This window comes from Hemitrygon akajei, chromosome 14 (assembly GCF_048418815.1).
Source record: "Hemitrygon akajei chromosome 14, sHemAka1.3, whole genome shotgun sequence".
NCBI classification, from domain to species: Eukaryota; Metazoa; Chordata; class Chondrichthyes; order Myliobatiformes; family Dasyatidae; genus Hemitrygon; species Hemitrygon akajei.
In genome coordinates, this window is record NC_133137.1 from 20,785,837 (window position 1) to 20,804,154 (window position 18,318).

The 18,318-nt window shown below is 40.7% G+C and overlaps 1 protein-coding gene across 7 annotated transcripts in view; it reads left to right on the forward strand.

Annotated features, from left to right (window-relative positions):
- Positions 1 to 18,318, forward strand: part of kdm2bb (lysine (K)-specific demethylase 2Bb) — a 231,775-nt gene that overhangs the window by 162,149 nt on the left and 51,308 nt on the right. For all 7 annotated transcript variants that reach the window (XM_073065597.1, XM_073065598.1, XM_073065599.1 and 4 more), the window contains one exon: positions 15,961 to 16,185. In XM_073065597.1, coding sequence (XP_072921698.1) covers positions 15,961 to 16,185 — 225 coding nt within the window. The remainder of the gene's footprint in view (positions 1 to 15,960; positions 16,186 to 18,318) is intronic.

Below are 18,318 nucleotides of genomic sequence, written 5' to 3' on the forward strand. Positions count from 1 at the left end.
AAAATAGTGCAAATAATAATGCTTGGTGAATCACTTGGGTGTCAGAAAGGACACCAGCTTTTTGCCAGTTTGAGCAGTGAGGTAGGTGGATAGAATCAGGCAGAGGGCTGAATGTAATTGTTTCAGGTTTGCTAATGCTCATCGGGAAATGTCAGGAGGGCATGATGCAACCTAACGTTGACATTGTCATCACAATTGTATGAAAACTTGAAGGTGAAGCTCATCAATTAATCAACTGAGGGTCCAATACCCGTCGCAGTCTGTAAGGAGTTTGTATGTTCTCCCTGTGACCGTGTGGATTTCCTCTGGGTTCTCCATTGTTCTCCCACAGTCCAAAGATGCACCAGTTGTTAGGTTAATTGGTCAGTGTAAGTTAAACCGCGATTAGGCTAGGATTAAACTGGGGGATTGCTGGGTGGTACAGCCCGTTGGTTGGGCCAGAAGGACTGTTTCAAGTAAGGAAACATCCTTGATGGCTGAAGTACGTATGGATGGGCAGATATTGGACAGAGAGAGAAGAAAGTTTAGTTCTGTTCTCATTGATTTTAACATAAATTTCAACAAGTTCTTGAATGACAGTTGAGGAAAATTGTAAGTTCATATAGCACAAACGCCTAGCCGATATACTTATCCACTCCATCAATTGAACAGCCAACTTTTACATCCTTAAAGCTAATAATCATCTTCAATTGTATCTCAGCTCATCTGTTAATACAATCTTTGTCTAAAATTTTGTGATATCAAGGCACAATTATTCCTTCTTGACCAGCTTTTTAATTTGTCACTGCCCTTGAATTTCGGATCATCCTAACCTGTATCAGGCTTTATTTTATCCCTGTGTTCTGGGCACTTATTGATATTGGCTACCCTCCCCCACACCCAAACAATGTCTCAGTTAAAACAATTCTCATTGTTGCTTTCAATTCTCACTGCGGTTTCGCGCCTGCCTTTTTATAGTTCTTTAATTTCCATCAGTGCATTAATTTTCTGAAATCTCTGAATATTAATATTTCGGTGTCTTTCTCTGCCATTGTTCAGTTGTGTCTTCTTCTATGATGTTGAATGTGGCTCCAAGGCAGGTTCAACAATTTGGAATTTTTTTAAACGTTTTATTTTGGCTGTAGATTTTAAGAAGCGTGCATTACATATCCTGATGACTCAGCTTGTGAAGATAGTTTGTAGCTTGTTAGTTTATTGGGTAACGTGGCTATTAAAATGTTCTTTTGCTATTTCTATTTTGATTCACTTTTGAATACCTGAGTTCAGTCCTGACTTCCAATGCTGATTGTTTACTTCCTGTTATGCCCCTGGCATTTAGGGCAACAATGAAGGTCTTCCATTTCTGTCTGCATAGAAAGATTCTTCTTCATTGCTGTTTCCGTACAATTTTGTTTTAACAATCGGTGTTGTCCTTGAGCTGAACCCATGACCCTGGAGGACCGGTGGACCACTCTTCGTCTGGCCTCTACTCTTTGACCTGTGTGGCATGGGTGACCTACCAAGGGCTAAAGCCACAAGGTCCTGACTCCAATCAACATAGCTCTCCAGGTCATTGAGGCACGCAAGTCTTTAAACCGTATGGCGAGGCTGTGGTCCTCTTGGAAGACTGTTTGTTTAGAGCTTGAACATTTTCCCTGTAACTGCATTCAATTGCTTCCCATATCTAAAAGACCACTGTAAATTACCCCTGACATGTAGGTGACTGATAGGGTCCAGGGGGAGTTGGTGGAAGCATGAGAAGAGTAAAATGGGATTCATGCAAGTGGGTGCTTGAAGGTTGGTTCAGACTTGATGGGCAGAAAACCATGTATCAGTGCTGTGTTACTCTCTGACTCTGTTTCCTTGTTGGAGCTAAGTCAGTAGATCTCATGTTGGACTATGGCAGGATGCTACATATTCCTTACTTGTGCTAAGGGAGATAAAATTAAGCAAGTGTGTCTCTGATTCATCTGTGGTCTTTGGGATGTATAAGTATTGGGTTGCTATCTTTGGTCAGGAATTCAATATGGTAATAATTTTAATTGGCATCTGCTATTTGCTATTTATTGACTTTGGGTATTGATTCAGAATTTAAATTTGGGGAAGATTCCAAAAATATAGTGTTTGTGAAACCTATCAGTGATGTTTCAGTAGCTTAAGGGGAGTTTAAAAAAATCTGTGTTTGGAATTCAAAGAAATTTTATGCACCGCAAACCACCATACTTTTTGGAGTATATTATACAGAAATCCATTACATTGTTGTTTATGGTTAACATTAGGGTATACAAAAAAACAAGTTTACTCACAAGAAATAGCAACATCCTTGGTATTGGACACAGTTGGTGTTGGACACATCTAGGACACAGTAATCTGCTGTTTTTAACATTTGTTTTTCATTTTGATGGTAGGGTGCCACACATGGATCCTGATCCTTCTCAGAATCAGGTTTAATATCACCAGCATATGATATAGGGAAAAAAATGAATTACAGTAAGTATATATTAAAAGGTTAGATTTAAAAATAGTAGTGCAAAGACAAAAATAATTTTTTTAAAAAGTGAGATATTTTTCGTGGGTTTTATGTCCATTTAGAAATTGGATGGCAGAGGGGAAGGAACTGTTCCTGAATCGCTATGTGTGTGCCTTCAGGCTTCTGTACCTCCTTACTGATGGTAACAATGAGAGGAGGGCATGTCCTGGGTGGTGGAGGTCCTTAATAATGGATATTGCTTTTCTGAAGCACTGCTCCTTAAAGGTGTCTTGGGTACTGTGGAGGCTAGTACCCAAGATGAAGCTGACTAATTTTATAACTTTCTGTAACTATTTTTGGTCCTCTGCAGTAACTTCCCCATACCAGTTGGTGATGCAGCCTTTCAGAATGTTCTCCACGGTACATCTATAGGAGTTTTCGAGTGTTTTGGGTGACAAACCAAATCTCTTCAACTCATAATGAAATATAGCTGCTGTCTTACCTTTTTTATACTGTATCGATATGTTGGGGTCAGGTTAGGTCCTCCGAGATATTGACACTCGGAAAATTGAAATTGTTCACTCTCTCCAATGTTGATCTCTCTGTTCGTGTTCCCTCGTCTTGCCCTTCCTGAAGTCCACAATCAGCTCTTTGATGTTACTGACACTGAGTCTAAGGTTGTTGCTGCAACACCACTCAACTGGCTGGCGTATCTTGCTCCTGTACGCCCTCTCATCTCCGTCTGAGATTCTACCGACAATGGTTGTATCATCAGCGAATTTGTAGATGGTATTTGAGCTATACCTAGCCACATAGACATGGGTATATAGCGAGTAGGACAGTGGGCTAAGCACACATCCCTGAGTGCGCCAATGTTGATCGTCAGTGAGGAGGTGTTATTACCAATCCACATAGACTGTGGTCTTCTGATTAGGAAGGTGAGGATCCAATTGAAGTTGGAGGTACAGAGGCCCAGATTCTGTAGATTTCCAATCAGGACTTTAGGAATAATGTTGTTAACTGTTGGGTTATAATCAATGAACAGCATCATGACATAGGTGTTTGTATAGTCCATGTGATCTAGGGCCGCATGAAGAGCCACTGAGATTGTGACTGCCCTAGATCTGTTGGTGGCGATAGGGCCCAGGTCCATGCTGAGGCAGGAGTTGGCTCCAGCCATGACAACCTCTCAAAGCATTTCACCACCATAGATGTGAGTGCTACTGGACGGTAGTCATTAAGGCAGCTCACACTTCTAGGGCACTGGTATAAATGGGGTTCTCGTGAAAATATCTCTGTCTGTATCTGGTAAACCGGTTACTGGGCCATTTTATTTTGATTCATCTTCCTAAAAATGTGCTAACAGGAGAAAATCTGCAGATGTTGGAAATCCAAGCCACACACACAAAGTGCTGGAGGAACTCAACAGGCTAATGAGCATCTATGGAAAAGAGTACAGTTGATGTTTCGGGCTGAAACACTTCAACAGCACTGAAGAAGGAAAAAGAAAAGGGGTGAGGAGTCAAAGTTAGAAGGTGGGGGGGAGAGGGGAGGAAGTAACACAAGGTGATAGGTGAAACTGGGAGGGGAGGGGTGAAGTAAAGAGCTGGGAAGTTGATATAGGGCTGGAGAGGGAGGAATCTAATTGGAGAGGACAGAAGGTCATGGAAGAGAGAAAAGGGGGAGGAGCACCAGAGGGAGGTGATGGGCAGGTAAGGAGATAAGGTGAGACAGAAAAGGGACTGGGAAATAGGAATGGTGAGGGGGGGCATTACTGGAAGTTTGAGAAATCGATGTTTATGCCGTCTCCACTGTAAATGTGCAGAGACAGAGGAATTGAGAACATTTACAGTGGAGGTGGCGTAAACATCAATTGTGCAAAGACAGCAATTCCTCTGTCTGCACATCTGCTCTCACGATGCTTTTCATTCCAGAATGAAGGAGATGTCCTCCTCCTTCTAGGAAAGGGGCTTCCCTTCCTCTACCATCAATGCTGGCCTCAACTGCCTTCTCCATTTCACGCACGTCTGCCCTCACCCCGTCCTCCCACCACCCCACGAAGGATAGGGTTCCTCTTGTCCTCAATTATCACCCCACCAGCCTCTATGTCCTACACAATTCTCCATTACTTCCATCATCTCCAATGAGATCACACCACCAAGCACATCTTTCTGCCCCCCACCACTTTCTGCTTTTCACAGGGATCGCTTCCTACTCAACTGCCTTGTTTATTCGTCCCTCCCTCTTATCCTTGGCACTTATCCTTGCAAATAGAGCAAATGCCTTACCTGCCCCCTCATTTCATTCAATCCCAAACAATCCTTCCAGGTGAGGCAATGCTTCACCTGAGAGTCTGTTGGGGTCATTTACTGTATCCAGTACTTCCGGTGTGGCCAAAGTAGATTGGGAGATCACTTCACCGAGCACCTGCACTCTGTCCCGCCAGAAAAAGCGGGATCTCCCAGTGACCACCCATTTTAATTCCACTTCCCATTCCCATTCTGACATGTCAGTCCATAGCCTTCTCTACTGTTGCAATGAGGCCACACACAGGTTGGAGGAACAACACCTTATATTCCGCCGGGGGAGCCTCTAACCTGATGGTAGAAACATTGATTTCTCTAATTTCCGGTAATTTCCACCCACCACCATTCCCCGTTCCCTTTTTCCTCTCACCTCATCTCCTTACCTGCCCATCACCTCCCTCTGGTGCTGCTCCCCCTTTTCTTTTTTCTGTGGCCTTTTGTCCTGTCCCCTCCTATTAGATTCCCCCTTCTCCAGCCCTGTGTCTCTTCCACCAATCAATTTCCCAGCTCTTTACTTCACCCATCCTGGTTTCACCTATCACCTTGTGTTTCTTCCTCCCCATCCCCCCCCACCTTCCAACTCTGACTTCCCATTGCTTTTTCTTATCCTTCAGTCCTGATGAACGGTCTTGATCTGAAATATTGACTGTACTCTTTTCCATAGATGCTGCCCGGCCTGCTGATTTTCCCCAACATTTTTGTGCGTTGCTTGCTTAAGAATATTCCCTCTTTGGAAAGGTGATGAAACTTCATCTGTACAGTATTATTTTTGAGAGACTACTTTGTGAAGGGGGACTTGGAATTGAAATTACAAAACGACCCTGTTTCCTCACCTCGCACACAAATAGAACCACTTCTTGCCATTTGATCCCTTCCATCTTCCTGAGAGCAACTGGACTTTGAAAAGAGCTTAGGAAAGTCTGGGGTTGTTGAGCCTCAAGATTAAAATCACAAAAACATTAAAGAATATATTTGGGTAGTTAATAAGATAAAGCAGACTATACTGAAAAAAGAGGATCTGCTCCAAGTTCAAAGTACGAGGGGTGATTGATAAGTTTGTGGCCTAAGGTAGAAGGAGTCAATTTTAGAAAACCTAGCACATTTATTTTTTAACATAGTCCCCTCCTACATGTACACACTTTGTCCAGCAGTCGTGGAGCATGTGGATCCCTTCTTTGTAGTAGTGGTCCACAGCAGGGGTGATTGATAAGTTCGTGGCCTAAGGTAGAAGGAGATGAGTTAACAACTTCAAACTTTCTGCATTATTACTCAAAGAACTGAACTGCACGTGCATGTAACGAGCGTCTTCGACCTCCAGGTGGTCCACAGCATGGGTGATTGATATGTTTGTGGCCTAAGGTAGAAGGAGATGAGTTATACATCTCTCGTTACATTCATGTGCGGTTCAGCTCTTTGAGTGAAAATGCAGAAAATTTGAAGTTAATAACTCATCTCCTTCTACCTTAGGCCACTAACTTATCAATCACCCCTGCTGTGGACTACTTCTAGAGGTCCAAGGTGCCGACTTCTACAAAGAAGGGATCCATATGCTCCACAACCACTGGACTAAGTGTGTAAGTGTAGGAAAAATAAATGTGCCGAGTTTTCTAAAACTGACTCCTAACGTAGGCCACAGACTTATCAATCACCCCTTGTAAACTTATTATCGAAGTACTTGTACGTCACCATATAGTATTCTGAGATTCATTTTCTTATGGGCATGCTGTGTAAATCCATATTAGAATAATAACCATATTAGAACCAACAATGAAAGACTGCACCAACTTGGGCGTTTAGCTGGTGTGCAAAAGACATCAAATTGTTCAGATATAAAAATAAAGAAATAATAAATAAACAAACAATAAATATCATGAACATGAGATGAAGAGTCCATGAAAGTGAGTCCATAGATTGTGGGAACCTTTGGTTCAAGAACCTGATGGTTGAGGGGTAATGTATTGTGAGACTCATGTACCACCTTGTTGATGGCAACAGTGAGAAGGGAGCATGATCTAGGTGATGGAAGTCCCGGATGATGAATACTGCTTTCCTGTGACAACGCTTCATGCAGATGTGTTCAATGATGGGGTGGGCCTTACCCGTGATGGACTGGGCCGTATTTAGAACTCATTATAGGATTTTAGTCAGTCAATATATTCTCCACGACACATCTGAAGAAGTTAGTCAGGATTTTAGATAGCATGCTGAATCTTCACAGAACGCTAAGAAAGTAGAAGAGCTGCTGTACTTTCTTCGTAATTACACTTGGATGCCACGCCCAGGAGAGATCCTCAGAAATAATAACACCTAGGAATTTAAAGCTGCTCATGGACATCTGATTTCCTTTTTCTGAAGTCAATAACCAGCTCCTTGGACTTGCTGCCATTGAGTGAGAGGTTGCTGTTGTGGCACTACTTAGCCAAATTTTCAATCTTCCTCCTATGTGCTGATTTGTCACCACCATTGATTCAGCCTACAACAGTGGTGTCATCAGCAAACTTGAATATGGCACTGATGTTGTGCTTAGCCACACAGTCATAAGTGTAAAGTGAGTGGACCGGGGAGGGGAGGGGGCTAAGCACACAGCCTTGTGGTGCTCCTGAGCTGATGGAGATCGTGGAGGTGTTTTTGTCAATCTGAACTAACTGGGATCTGCAAGTGAGGAAATCAAAGATCCAATCACACAAGGAACTTCTGAGACCAAAGTCTTGAAGCTTGTTTAATTTAGAGGGGATGATGGTATTGGATGTTGAGCTGTCATTGATAAAGAGTATCCTGATGTATGTATCTTTGTTGTTCAGATATTTCAGGGTTGAGTACAGGTCCAATGAGATAGCATTTGCTGTGAACCTGTTGCCCTGTAAGGCAGTTCTAAGATGCACATCAGGAAGACTCAGCCCAGAAAGCCAATCTCATTTGAAGAAACAAAATGCTAAAATGAGAAATCTTAGCATTGATTAAAGTTGCAAATTGGTTAAGAGATCAGGAGCAGGATGCTTTGAAATATTAGTTACATCGCAAAACAAATATATTCCTACATCTTTGGATCCTGTTTTTAAATCTCTCTGTGGATTTGTCCCCCTCTAGATGTGCAACTTTGTCTAGACTAATAACTTGCTGTGACTTCTGACTGTTGTCTTTTTTGGTCTCATGTCCACTATGGTGGCATATACTTCAGATGTTCTGGGCCTGACCTTCTGACTCTGTCCCAAATCTTTGTCTCTGTTTGTTTCTTTTGGTTTTAGTCTGTCTCTTCCCAAAGCCCCCTCCCCCAGTCTCTAGGATAGTGCTCAAAATGTAACTCTGATTTTTATTTGTGAAGTCCTGGAGTGATGCAACAAGGAAACTCACCTCCCACTGAGTTGCTCTAATCCAACACAATGTAATTTTTAATTATCCCCTCATTCTCACAACTACCACTAGTCTATTCTAGTAGACTGGCAGAAAGCTTATCGTGGCTAGTTAAACTGCATACCCACACATCTTGGGGATGTGCGCAGAAACTAGATCTACTGTCCTTGCAGTGTGTCTCTACACAGCTATGTAGCGAGTTAAACAACTTCTCAGAAACCACCTGCGATGGCATACAAGGTAAGTGATAGGGCACTGAGGAATGCAGTAGAACAGAGGGATCTAAGAATACAATTACAAAATTCTCTAAAAGTTGTGTCACATGTAGACAGGGTAGTAAAGAGAGCTTTTGGTACATTGGCCTTTATAAATCAAAGTATTGAGTATAAGAGTTGGAATGTTATGGTGAGATTTTATAAGGCATTGGTGAAGCCAAATTTGGAATATTGTGTGCAGTTTTGGTCACCAAATTACAGGAAGGATATTAATAAGGTTGAAAGAGTGCAGAGAAGGTTTACAAGGATGTTGCCGGGACTTGAGAAACTGAGTTACAGAGAAAGGTTGAATAGGTTCGGACTGATGGGTATAGATAGAGTGGCTTTTTCCACTGAGGCTAGGGGAGGGAAAAAAACAGAGGACATGGGGTAAGGGTGAAGGGGGAAAAGTTTAAAGGGAATATTGGGAGGGCTTCTTCACACAGAGAGTGGTGGGAGTGTGGAATAACCTGCCAGATGAAGTGGTGAATGCAGGCTCACTTATAACATTTAGGAAAAACTTGGACAGGTACATGGATGAGAGGTGTATGGAGGGATATGGGCCAGGTGCAGGTCAGTGGGACTAGGCAGAAAAATGGTTCGGCACAGCCAAGCAGGGCCAAAAAGCCTGTTTCTGTGCTGTAATGTTCTATGTTTCTATGGCAACTTTCTTCAGGGTTTTTAATGAGGTCTTTTACTTGTGAAACTGCAGAAAGTTAAGTAAAATACAGAATCATTGAGTATCTGAATATACCAATACTGTTGATTATTCTCACAAATAGTGTTAACCAAGATAATGCACATAGCCTTGATGTGTTAACAATGATAGCTTAATAACGATTAAAAAAACAATACTTCCTTCAAAATATACCTAACTAAATGTTTACCAATATTAACAAAAACTCAAGACTCAGATATTGCTGTTTCAAGAGCAAATAAAGAGGATGGAGTTGAATGTCTTTCCACTGGGTGCTTCAAATTGTACCCCATGTAGGAAATGATATAAAAAGCATCTTACATACAGGACGTGATGTCCGTACAAAACAAACTGTGCCTTTTGAGGCCAGAACATTAGATGTGGTCAAGAGAAACATGTGCAAAGTCCACACAGACAGTACCTGCGGTCACAACTGAAGCAGAGTTTCTAGCTCCTTGTATAGTTTAGTGTGAAATCTGTTGCTGCAGCTTAGTGCTCTGTGATGTTTTGTAGCATTAAATATAACTTTGCATTAAATATTGCTTTACTATTTGTGAATGAGTGTTGAGTGCAAAATAGTTACTATATATTGTTTTTAACATAGATTGGTGAAATTGAAAACTTCCAAGTGCTTGAGGATAGAGGAGCCAATGGATTTCATTCCAAAGGATACTAATTTTCAGGGACAAAAATTAGCAGGAGACAAGACTGGGATGTTATCAGGGCATGAATGTAATCTACGGAAGTTAAAAGGGATGGAAAGCAATAGCTAAGTCTTTACTGACAATTTGAGATTAATTTATTGTTATTGTCATATTGTCATACAGTGAAAAGCTTGTCTTGCATATTGTTCATACAGATCAGGTCATTACACACTGCAATTAGATAAAACAAGGTGAAACAATAGTGTAGAATAAAGTGTAACAGCTACAGAGGAAGTACGTGCAGTAAGGTGCAAGGTCATAATGAGAACATTGGTTAAAAATCCATCTTGTCATACTAGGGAACCATTTAATAGTCTTATATCAACTGGGTAGAAGCTGTCTTTGAACTTGGTAGTAAATGTTTTCGGGCTTTTATATCTTCTGCTTGATGGAAGAAGGGAGAAGAGAAAACGTCCAAGGTGGTTGGAGTCTTTGGTTATGATGTCTGCTTTAATGAGGCAGTGCGAGGTATAGACACAGTCCATAGAAGGGAGGTTGGTATGGAGCTGTGACCACAATTCTTTGTATTGTCTTGACACGTGCAGAGCAGTTGGCAGACCAAACCATTATGCGATCAGATAGGTTACTTTATATGGTACATAAAAATTGGTGAGAGGAATATGCCAAATTCCTTTAGCCTCCTGAGGAAGTAGAGGCATTGGCGAGCTTCCTTGGTCACAGTGTGAATGTGGCTGGACCAAGACAGGCTATTGGTGATAAAGATCTCAACTGCAGCAACATTGATGTATGTGCACTGTATCCCTTCCTGAAATCAATTATCAGCTCTTCCATTCTCTCTATCTCTTTCTTCGCCTCTGACTCATTGCTATTTGAGATGTGGTCCACGACAGTGGAACCATCTATAAACTTGTGAATGGAGTTAAAACAGAATCTGGCCAGGCAGACATTATTGTACAGAGAGTAGAGTAGGGGGCTGAGGCATAACCTTATGGGGCATCAGTGTTTAGAATAACAGTGTTGAAGGTCTTGCTGCCTATCCTGCCTGATTGGGTTCTATTAATCAGAAAGTTGGGGATCCAGTTGCAGAGGGAGTTGTTGACTCCAAAGGTCTGGAGTTTGGTGGAGTTTGCTTTCAGCTGCAATTGCAAATCAGTGTTCAAATTGGATATCATAGTTGCAATTTTTACATAGTCCGTGTATATAGTTTGTGCCATGAGACACTAGCTAAAGGAGGATAAGCAGATAATTGTAGAACAGTCGATGTGAAGTCATATGTGGGCAAATTGGGTGAGTGCCTGAGAAAATGCACTGATGGATAAATTCACTGGAAGGCTAGTAGCATTTAGGCTTCTGAATTTTGTAGTCCTTTAGTATAATAGAAGTAATAGAGAACTAAGACAAGCAACTATCAAGGCTACACGATGGCATGTTGATTATAGCTTTAAATGCCCCATTCAAGAAAGAATATTGCTCAGGAATGAAGGCGGCAATGAGAAATGAATTTTAAATGGAGTTGGTGGAGCAAGAATGTTTTGTCATGGGGTACCCAAGGCAGAGATCACTGTGTCTGTAACGTACATATATTCAGATAAATGTATGAAGTAGAACAACGTGTAAGGCAGCAGGGAAATAATTGGGCAATATTTATTTTGCTTTGCCCTCACAAAGCAGTATTTGACTGATCTTCTGTGCTGAAACTTTCATTGATTCTATTAATGTAGATGGTAATAAAGGTTGGCATGGATAGTGGGCTAAGAGTCTGTTCCTTTGTTGTGTTCAACTCTATGTATGACTTTTTGTAAAATTATTTCTTTAAAATCTTACTGATTGACTTTGCATGTGGCTAAATGTGGTAGTTTTGGTCTGTGGCCAGTTTGATGTTTACATGCTAAGTTGCTCTTTGATGCAATCTGCTCATTTTAAGGTAATTAAAATGTTCTCGCATCAGGGGATGTCATCCACTCAGGCACACAGAAAAGTGAAACAAACTGGGTGTAGATTTTCCATATTCTTCTCTGTTATTTTATTATTGTATTGAAATTATTTCAATGTGTCATTTTATTCTCAAAGCATTTCTTTTCATTTCAGTGAAGCCACATAATATGAATATAAGGCCCCATTACAGACAGATTGATATTTTAAAAAATATTTCCATTTTATGCCCAGATTTTCATGTTTCAGTATTGCTTCAATGCATTTTGCAGCCGATAAAGTACTTGTAAAGTCTCTGTTTTGATCAGGGGAGCACACTTGCCAATTTATGCACAGCATTGACTTTCAAAAAGAAATGTGGCAAAAGCCATTTTTTTTTCTTAATTCAGTGGATAAATCTCTGGATAATTAATACAGTGGCTCGGATATTTGGGAGTCATCTGGTCTTCTTTCGGTAGTTTTTTGGGAATTTCACATGCACCTGAGAGGATAGAGGAGTCCTTGGTTTGAGGAATTATTTGAAAGATTGCTGCTCTGATATCGACAATGAATTTATTCTGAGCATAAAGTAAAATAATGGGCAGTGATGTAAGACTTGGGGTTCTGTTTATTAAAAAATATCTAGGATGGCTGGAAAAGATTCCAACATTGGTAAGGAATATTGAGGAAAGAGTTGAAGGAGGGTTGGTGTGGTTTGTATTTTAAAAGTAAGTTTATTTGAAAGAAAGGTAAAAACCTAAAGCTTATAATTTTGACTTTCTATTCTTGTGAGGTAGGTAGAGGAAGAAGGGAAAAGAGTGAGACTGGAGAAATAACCAAAGCAGATGCAAGAAACCAGATGCAGGCTGAATGATTGTTTGCAGTATGTGTCTATTCAATCAACAAGGGAGCCTTGCGTTTACCTGCCACTTCAACTCTTGTTATCCTATTTTCAATCTTAACCGTGTTCTTTGCCCTCCTGTACTTTTTCAACAAAGCGTAACATAAACTCCAGGAGCAACACATAATCCTCTGTTTAAACACATAGCAGCCCTCTGGATTTGATATTGAATTCATGAATTTCACCTAACAAGCTTTTCCAGTTAGTGTCAAGGATTGGCCAGTGGAAATGTAATGGTATCCACAGTTGTATGAACATGTTTTTTGCTTTTCAAAGACTTCCTGACATTTCTGGCATTCTTGTTTTCCTGCAATATTTTGTTTCTCTGACCTTATTTATCATCCTCTATTTACACCTCCACCAGACAGATTTGCTGGGATTGACCAATCTCCCTCTCAAAGTACCTAAGGCATGGATTATTTTTGTTTCCACCCTATCACAGACGTTTTCATTATTTTCCCCACACCTTACTTTCTTTGCAATGTAATTGGTTTATTATTGTCACATGTACAAAGGTACAGTGACAACACTTGTTTTGCATGCCATTTATACAGATCATTCTAAACCTAAGTACATAAGTGCAGTAGAATGTGAAAAGCAATAATAGTATGCATAATATAGTGCTACACAGAAAGGAAAGTGCAGGATCATTAGGTGGATTGAGAGATCAGAAGTTGCTCTTTGTGATAGACTTGGCTGCTTTCACAGCTCTCCACAATTTTTTTGTGGTCTTGGGTAAAGCAATTGCCACGCCAAGCTATGATGCATCTGGATAGGATGGTTTCTACTTCTTTTGTTTTCTCATTTTTCCTATTCCTGTAAAAGGGCCAGAACTTGTATTTAGTTTATCTCTCTACATTTGGTGCCTGATGTGCTAAATATTTCCATAATTTTCACTGTTATTAGTTTCAATCTTGTGCTCAAGTAGCTGGAGTGGCGCTTAAAATCCTGCACCCTTTTGATTCAGATTGGGTCTCCTGTTAGAAATACCCAGAGTTGACGGGTGTATTTGAATTGATTAGGGTATCGTTTAAGGATGAATGATGGAAATTGCTAATGAACTTCAATTTGTATGAGGGAAGAATCTGATGCCAGTGAACAGAATCCTGGCAAGAGTGTAGAAGGGAAGAAAGAGTGAGGGAGAGTGGTGGTAGGGAAAACCATCATCTGGAAGAAAGCATCAAAGCAGACACTACTTTACATTTCGAGTTCCATTTAAAGAAAAAGATGACTACTTGTAGTGCCTTTTTGTTTCTTATAAATATACTAGCTTCTGCTTTAGACACATTTATATTGCCCATCTCCGGGGGCTGTCCTGACATTAGCTCAATTTCTACTCAATTGAAATTGACTCTATAAATGAATTGTCTGCTCATGGCTATAAAACTTTGTGTGGATTGATCCCTGGTTCTATCATTTACATCATCCATATATTGGTAATATTATTTGCTGGCATGGGGCAGCTACCTTATGCAGGCTGACTGCATTCTGCTCTTCCTCTTGTGCTTCTGTGACCTAGAAACAGCTTCAACTGTAAGTTGCATCTCATTCAGCTGCAAGAAATTTGGCAGGAAACTGCAACTGAATAGATTTGACATAGGAAGTGTGTTGTGATCGACAGGAAATAAACAATGTTGTATAGTTTATAGCTAATAATAGGAATGCATATCGAAACCCAGAGTCCTCATCCATGGGAAACAGTAATTGATTTGGTATAGCTACTCATACTGTGAGTCGTTTTGTTTTCAATATATTAAAAAAAATCTGAAATGAACAGCGTTTAGTCACCTTTCTTGGTTTACACACCCAAAATTCAAGTTTATTTATTCCATGTACAGGGAACCATGCAATGAAATGTGTCGTTTGTGTTAACCAGCGTACCCAAAGGAGGCAGGCCGCGAGAGTTGCCACTTATTCCGGTGCCAACGTAACAGAACAACACACAATGCAACAAGCAACAAAACAACAACAGCAAAAACAAGCCCTGTTCTTCCCGCCGACTCTCACATATACACAGTCCTATAACTCCAAGTTAGTCTGTATTATTCTGCCTCCAGTTGGCTCTGATTTGGATGCAGAGACGCAGACATTGGGCTTTTTGACTGCCTCAGCAGACTCACTGAGATTTGCAGAGCAGGAGTTCTGGCATCAGACCTTGACTTGTGGACTTCTGATTCACTCCTTGGCATCGGCTATAGGAACGCCAGTTACCGAATACCAGATCACAAACTCTGGATTCACAGACCACAGGACCACAAGCATTAGTCCGTGCTCTGGGCACACTGATTTGCAAACCCAGGGGGTCATCGAACCTCGTTCCTCCTGCTCACACAGGATTCCAACTTCAGAACCTCCTGACAACTCACTGACCCTGGGGGATCCACCACACTTCAAACTTTCAAAATCATGCGTTTCTTACTTTTAATTTTAAACAACTTCAAGGAGAGGAATGAATTCCAAGGGGAAAGGGGAGTATTTAAGCTTTGATACAGAGTTCCTCCAGCATTTTGTATGCATTACTCTGGACCCAGCATCTGCAGGATCTCTTGTGTTTAGAAAATTAGCAATGTGTTTATCAAAAGTCTAATGAAAAAGGAAAATTGCTTCATTGCATCTTGTATGTGCTTGCTTTCTCTCATGAGGGATTGATAATTCCTTACTGTGTCTGAGATGACTTGCCATGATTTTCCCAGTAGACGCAAAACCTAGCAGTTAAGAAATGCATTGATGAAACCTTTGTCAGGTAAAATACTGCTGCAGATTTGTGTTGTACCTTTGCCCAGTTTTGAAGTATTTAGGTAGCATACATTTCTAGGTGGTTCAGTCAGTCAGGTGCTGTCCTGTCAGTAAGTAATTGATCTTGCAGTGCTATTAACCTATTGCCACAAAATGCTGGAGGAACTCAGCAGGTCAGGCAGCGTCCATGGAAAAGAGTAAACAGTCGACATTTTGTGCAGTGACACTTCCTCAGTTCTGAAGAAGGGTCTCAGCCTGAAACATGACTGCTTACTCTTTTTCCTTGGATGCTGCCTGACCTGCAGAATTCCTCCAGCATTTTTTCTGTGTTGCTTTAGATTTCCAGCACCCGCAGACTTTCTAGTGTTTGTAAGCTATTGCCAGCCATTTCTGAAGGTGCTGTAGAGGCATAATGGTACATTGATCCTACCCTCCTATCTTCCGTTTTTTAATATTTCCCCAACCATGTCATTTCTAAGTTAGCATATTAAATTTTACTCCACTTGTCCTTAAAGAATATTCTTCCTCCATGCTTCTCCCACATATAAATATATACAGCTGCCAAAGCAATTTCTTAAGATTCGCAAGCATTTTCCAACCAATTCATTTCTGTAGTTCTACATATAGAAAATAGAACTGTAAAGATTTGAACAAACCGAGCTAATTCAAATTTGTTTTGATTATTTACAGCATAGGACAGTAGGCCGGCCAAAAGGAAAGCTTGGAACCTCTGCAGCAGTGAAGCTTGCTGCTAACAGAGCTACAGCTGGAGCACGTAGGAGGAGAACAAGATGTCGGAAATGCGAGGCATGTTTAAGAACCGAATGTGGCAAATGCCATTTCTGCAAGGATATGAAGAAATTTGGAGGACCAGGGAGAATGAAACAATCCTGTATCATGAGACAGTGCATTGCAGTAAGTCACAATGGTGAAACATTTCCATATAATTGTACATGTAACCCCCTAGAGGGGCTTGTATGCAAACTTGGCTCAATGGCTAACTGTTAACAGACAAATGGCTCAGTGGTGAGAAGGCCACCTTTACAACAATATACGTCTAAGGTTGTTACAATTTGGGGATTGACAAAACTGGGAAGTTGGGATATTTCAATGAACAAGTCTCGATTTGAGTGAATGTCAAGTCTCTTTGAGTTCAAGAGTAGAGAGGTCATGTTGCAACTCTACAAATCTCTAGTGAGACTGTACTTAGAGTATTGTGTTCAATTCTGGTCACCTCATTACAGGAAGGATGTGGAAGCTATGGACAGGGTGCAGAGGAGATTTACCAGGATGTTGCCTGGATTGGAGAACAAGTTATATGAAGCAAGGTTAGCAGAGCTGGGACTTTTCTCTTTGGAGCATAGAAGAATGAGAGGGGACTTGATAGAGGTCTACAAAATTATAAGAGGCATAGATAGGGTGGATAGTCATTACCTGTTTCCCAGGGCACCAATAGCAAACACCAGAGGGTATATGTACAAAATTAAGGGAGGGAAGTTTAGGGGAGACATCAGGGGTAAGTTTTTTTACACAGAGGGTTGTGAGTGCCTGGAATGACTTGCCAGGGATGGTGGTGGGGCTAAAACATTAGGGGTATTTAAGACAGCACTTGGATGAAAGAAAAATGGAGGGTTATGGGGTAGTGTGGGTTTAGTACTTTTTTAAGGATTATATGGGTCAGCACAACATGGAGGGCTGTACTGTGGTGTAGTGTTCTATGGTTCTATGAATGCTGTGTAAATACTGCCCATACAGAGTTGCTGGTTGCCAAGAAATGACAAATCCTACACGAGCATAAAATTGTAAACTAAGTATATTTACCAATTTCAGTTATTAAGAAAAAGAAAAGAAAGGAAAAAAATAGTAAAGAGGGTTTATTGCATTTAGACCAGTCTAAATATGTATATGACCATTGGAGCTCATCTCTTCCAAAAGCTGGGCACAACTGCTACTCAGAGTGCTGAATTCTCATCACCAATCACCAGTAGAACTTATTATCTTGGACTCTTTCATCCTCGTGAAGCATTTCTTGCAATAGCATATTCCCATTGGATCAAATTCTACAGGCGTCTTCCCGATCTTCTCTTTTTGCATCTCCCGGCAAAAGACCATGAAGCACACCACTGTCTATCACAAATCTCTCTCTTAAGAACCTTCTCTTGATCCCATCATCCTAATTGGCTGACACAACATTCCCAAGTTGAACAACATGGCCCCTTTAGCCAAAGCCAAAACATTCTACCAGCAGGACTCTACTTTTACAGAAACTACTAAAATGAAATACTCCGCAGCATAGGAGAACAAATCTAATCAGTTGGAGAACAAATCAGGCAGCATCTGTCGAAAGAGAAACAGATAAAACTGCAGGTTAAAGCCATTTTATTAGCACTTGGAATGAAGAGAAACAATTTAGCTCTAAGTTACTGAGTCATTGAGGGAAGCATGGATAGGATAAAGGGAATGCTGTATATCTGATGAAGTGATATATCACAACAGGTGATTGTTCAGAGCAATGTCCAAGGCCCTACTTTTAGTTGTAAGTTGGAGCAGGTAGTGATCACATGTACTAAGAGCGGACAACATTAACATGTAAGTTGATAAGTAGCAGTTAACATACATGTCATTTTTAGGCTTTGGCTGTTTTGAAGGAAGACAACTAACTCTTAAAAATAAAAAATTTAAAATGAATGAAGCTCTTATGTTAAACAATTGCTTAAGGCGTATATAAAAGTCTACTTGAGAATTTAAAACATTATTGAAGAAGAAAGAAAATGCTGGTGCCTAAGATGCGGCAATTACTCTGCTTGATATTAACTGTCTCTAACTGTAAACACTCACTCTGCAGTTGAATGAACTCTGTTAATTTGCATAGTAATTAAACTCTTATCTTGTCAGTAGCATCAAAAGGGCCAGCTATTTAATGTTTGGAAAACTTAACAACCCAACATCTCCAAGAGGTCCTCATAATCTATTAAAACTGGTGTACCCCATGTATGAGCCTACTTCGATTAACTGGTTATTCATCCCTTGATGGGCATTGCATTGAGC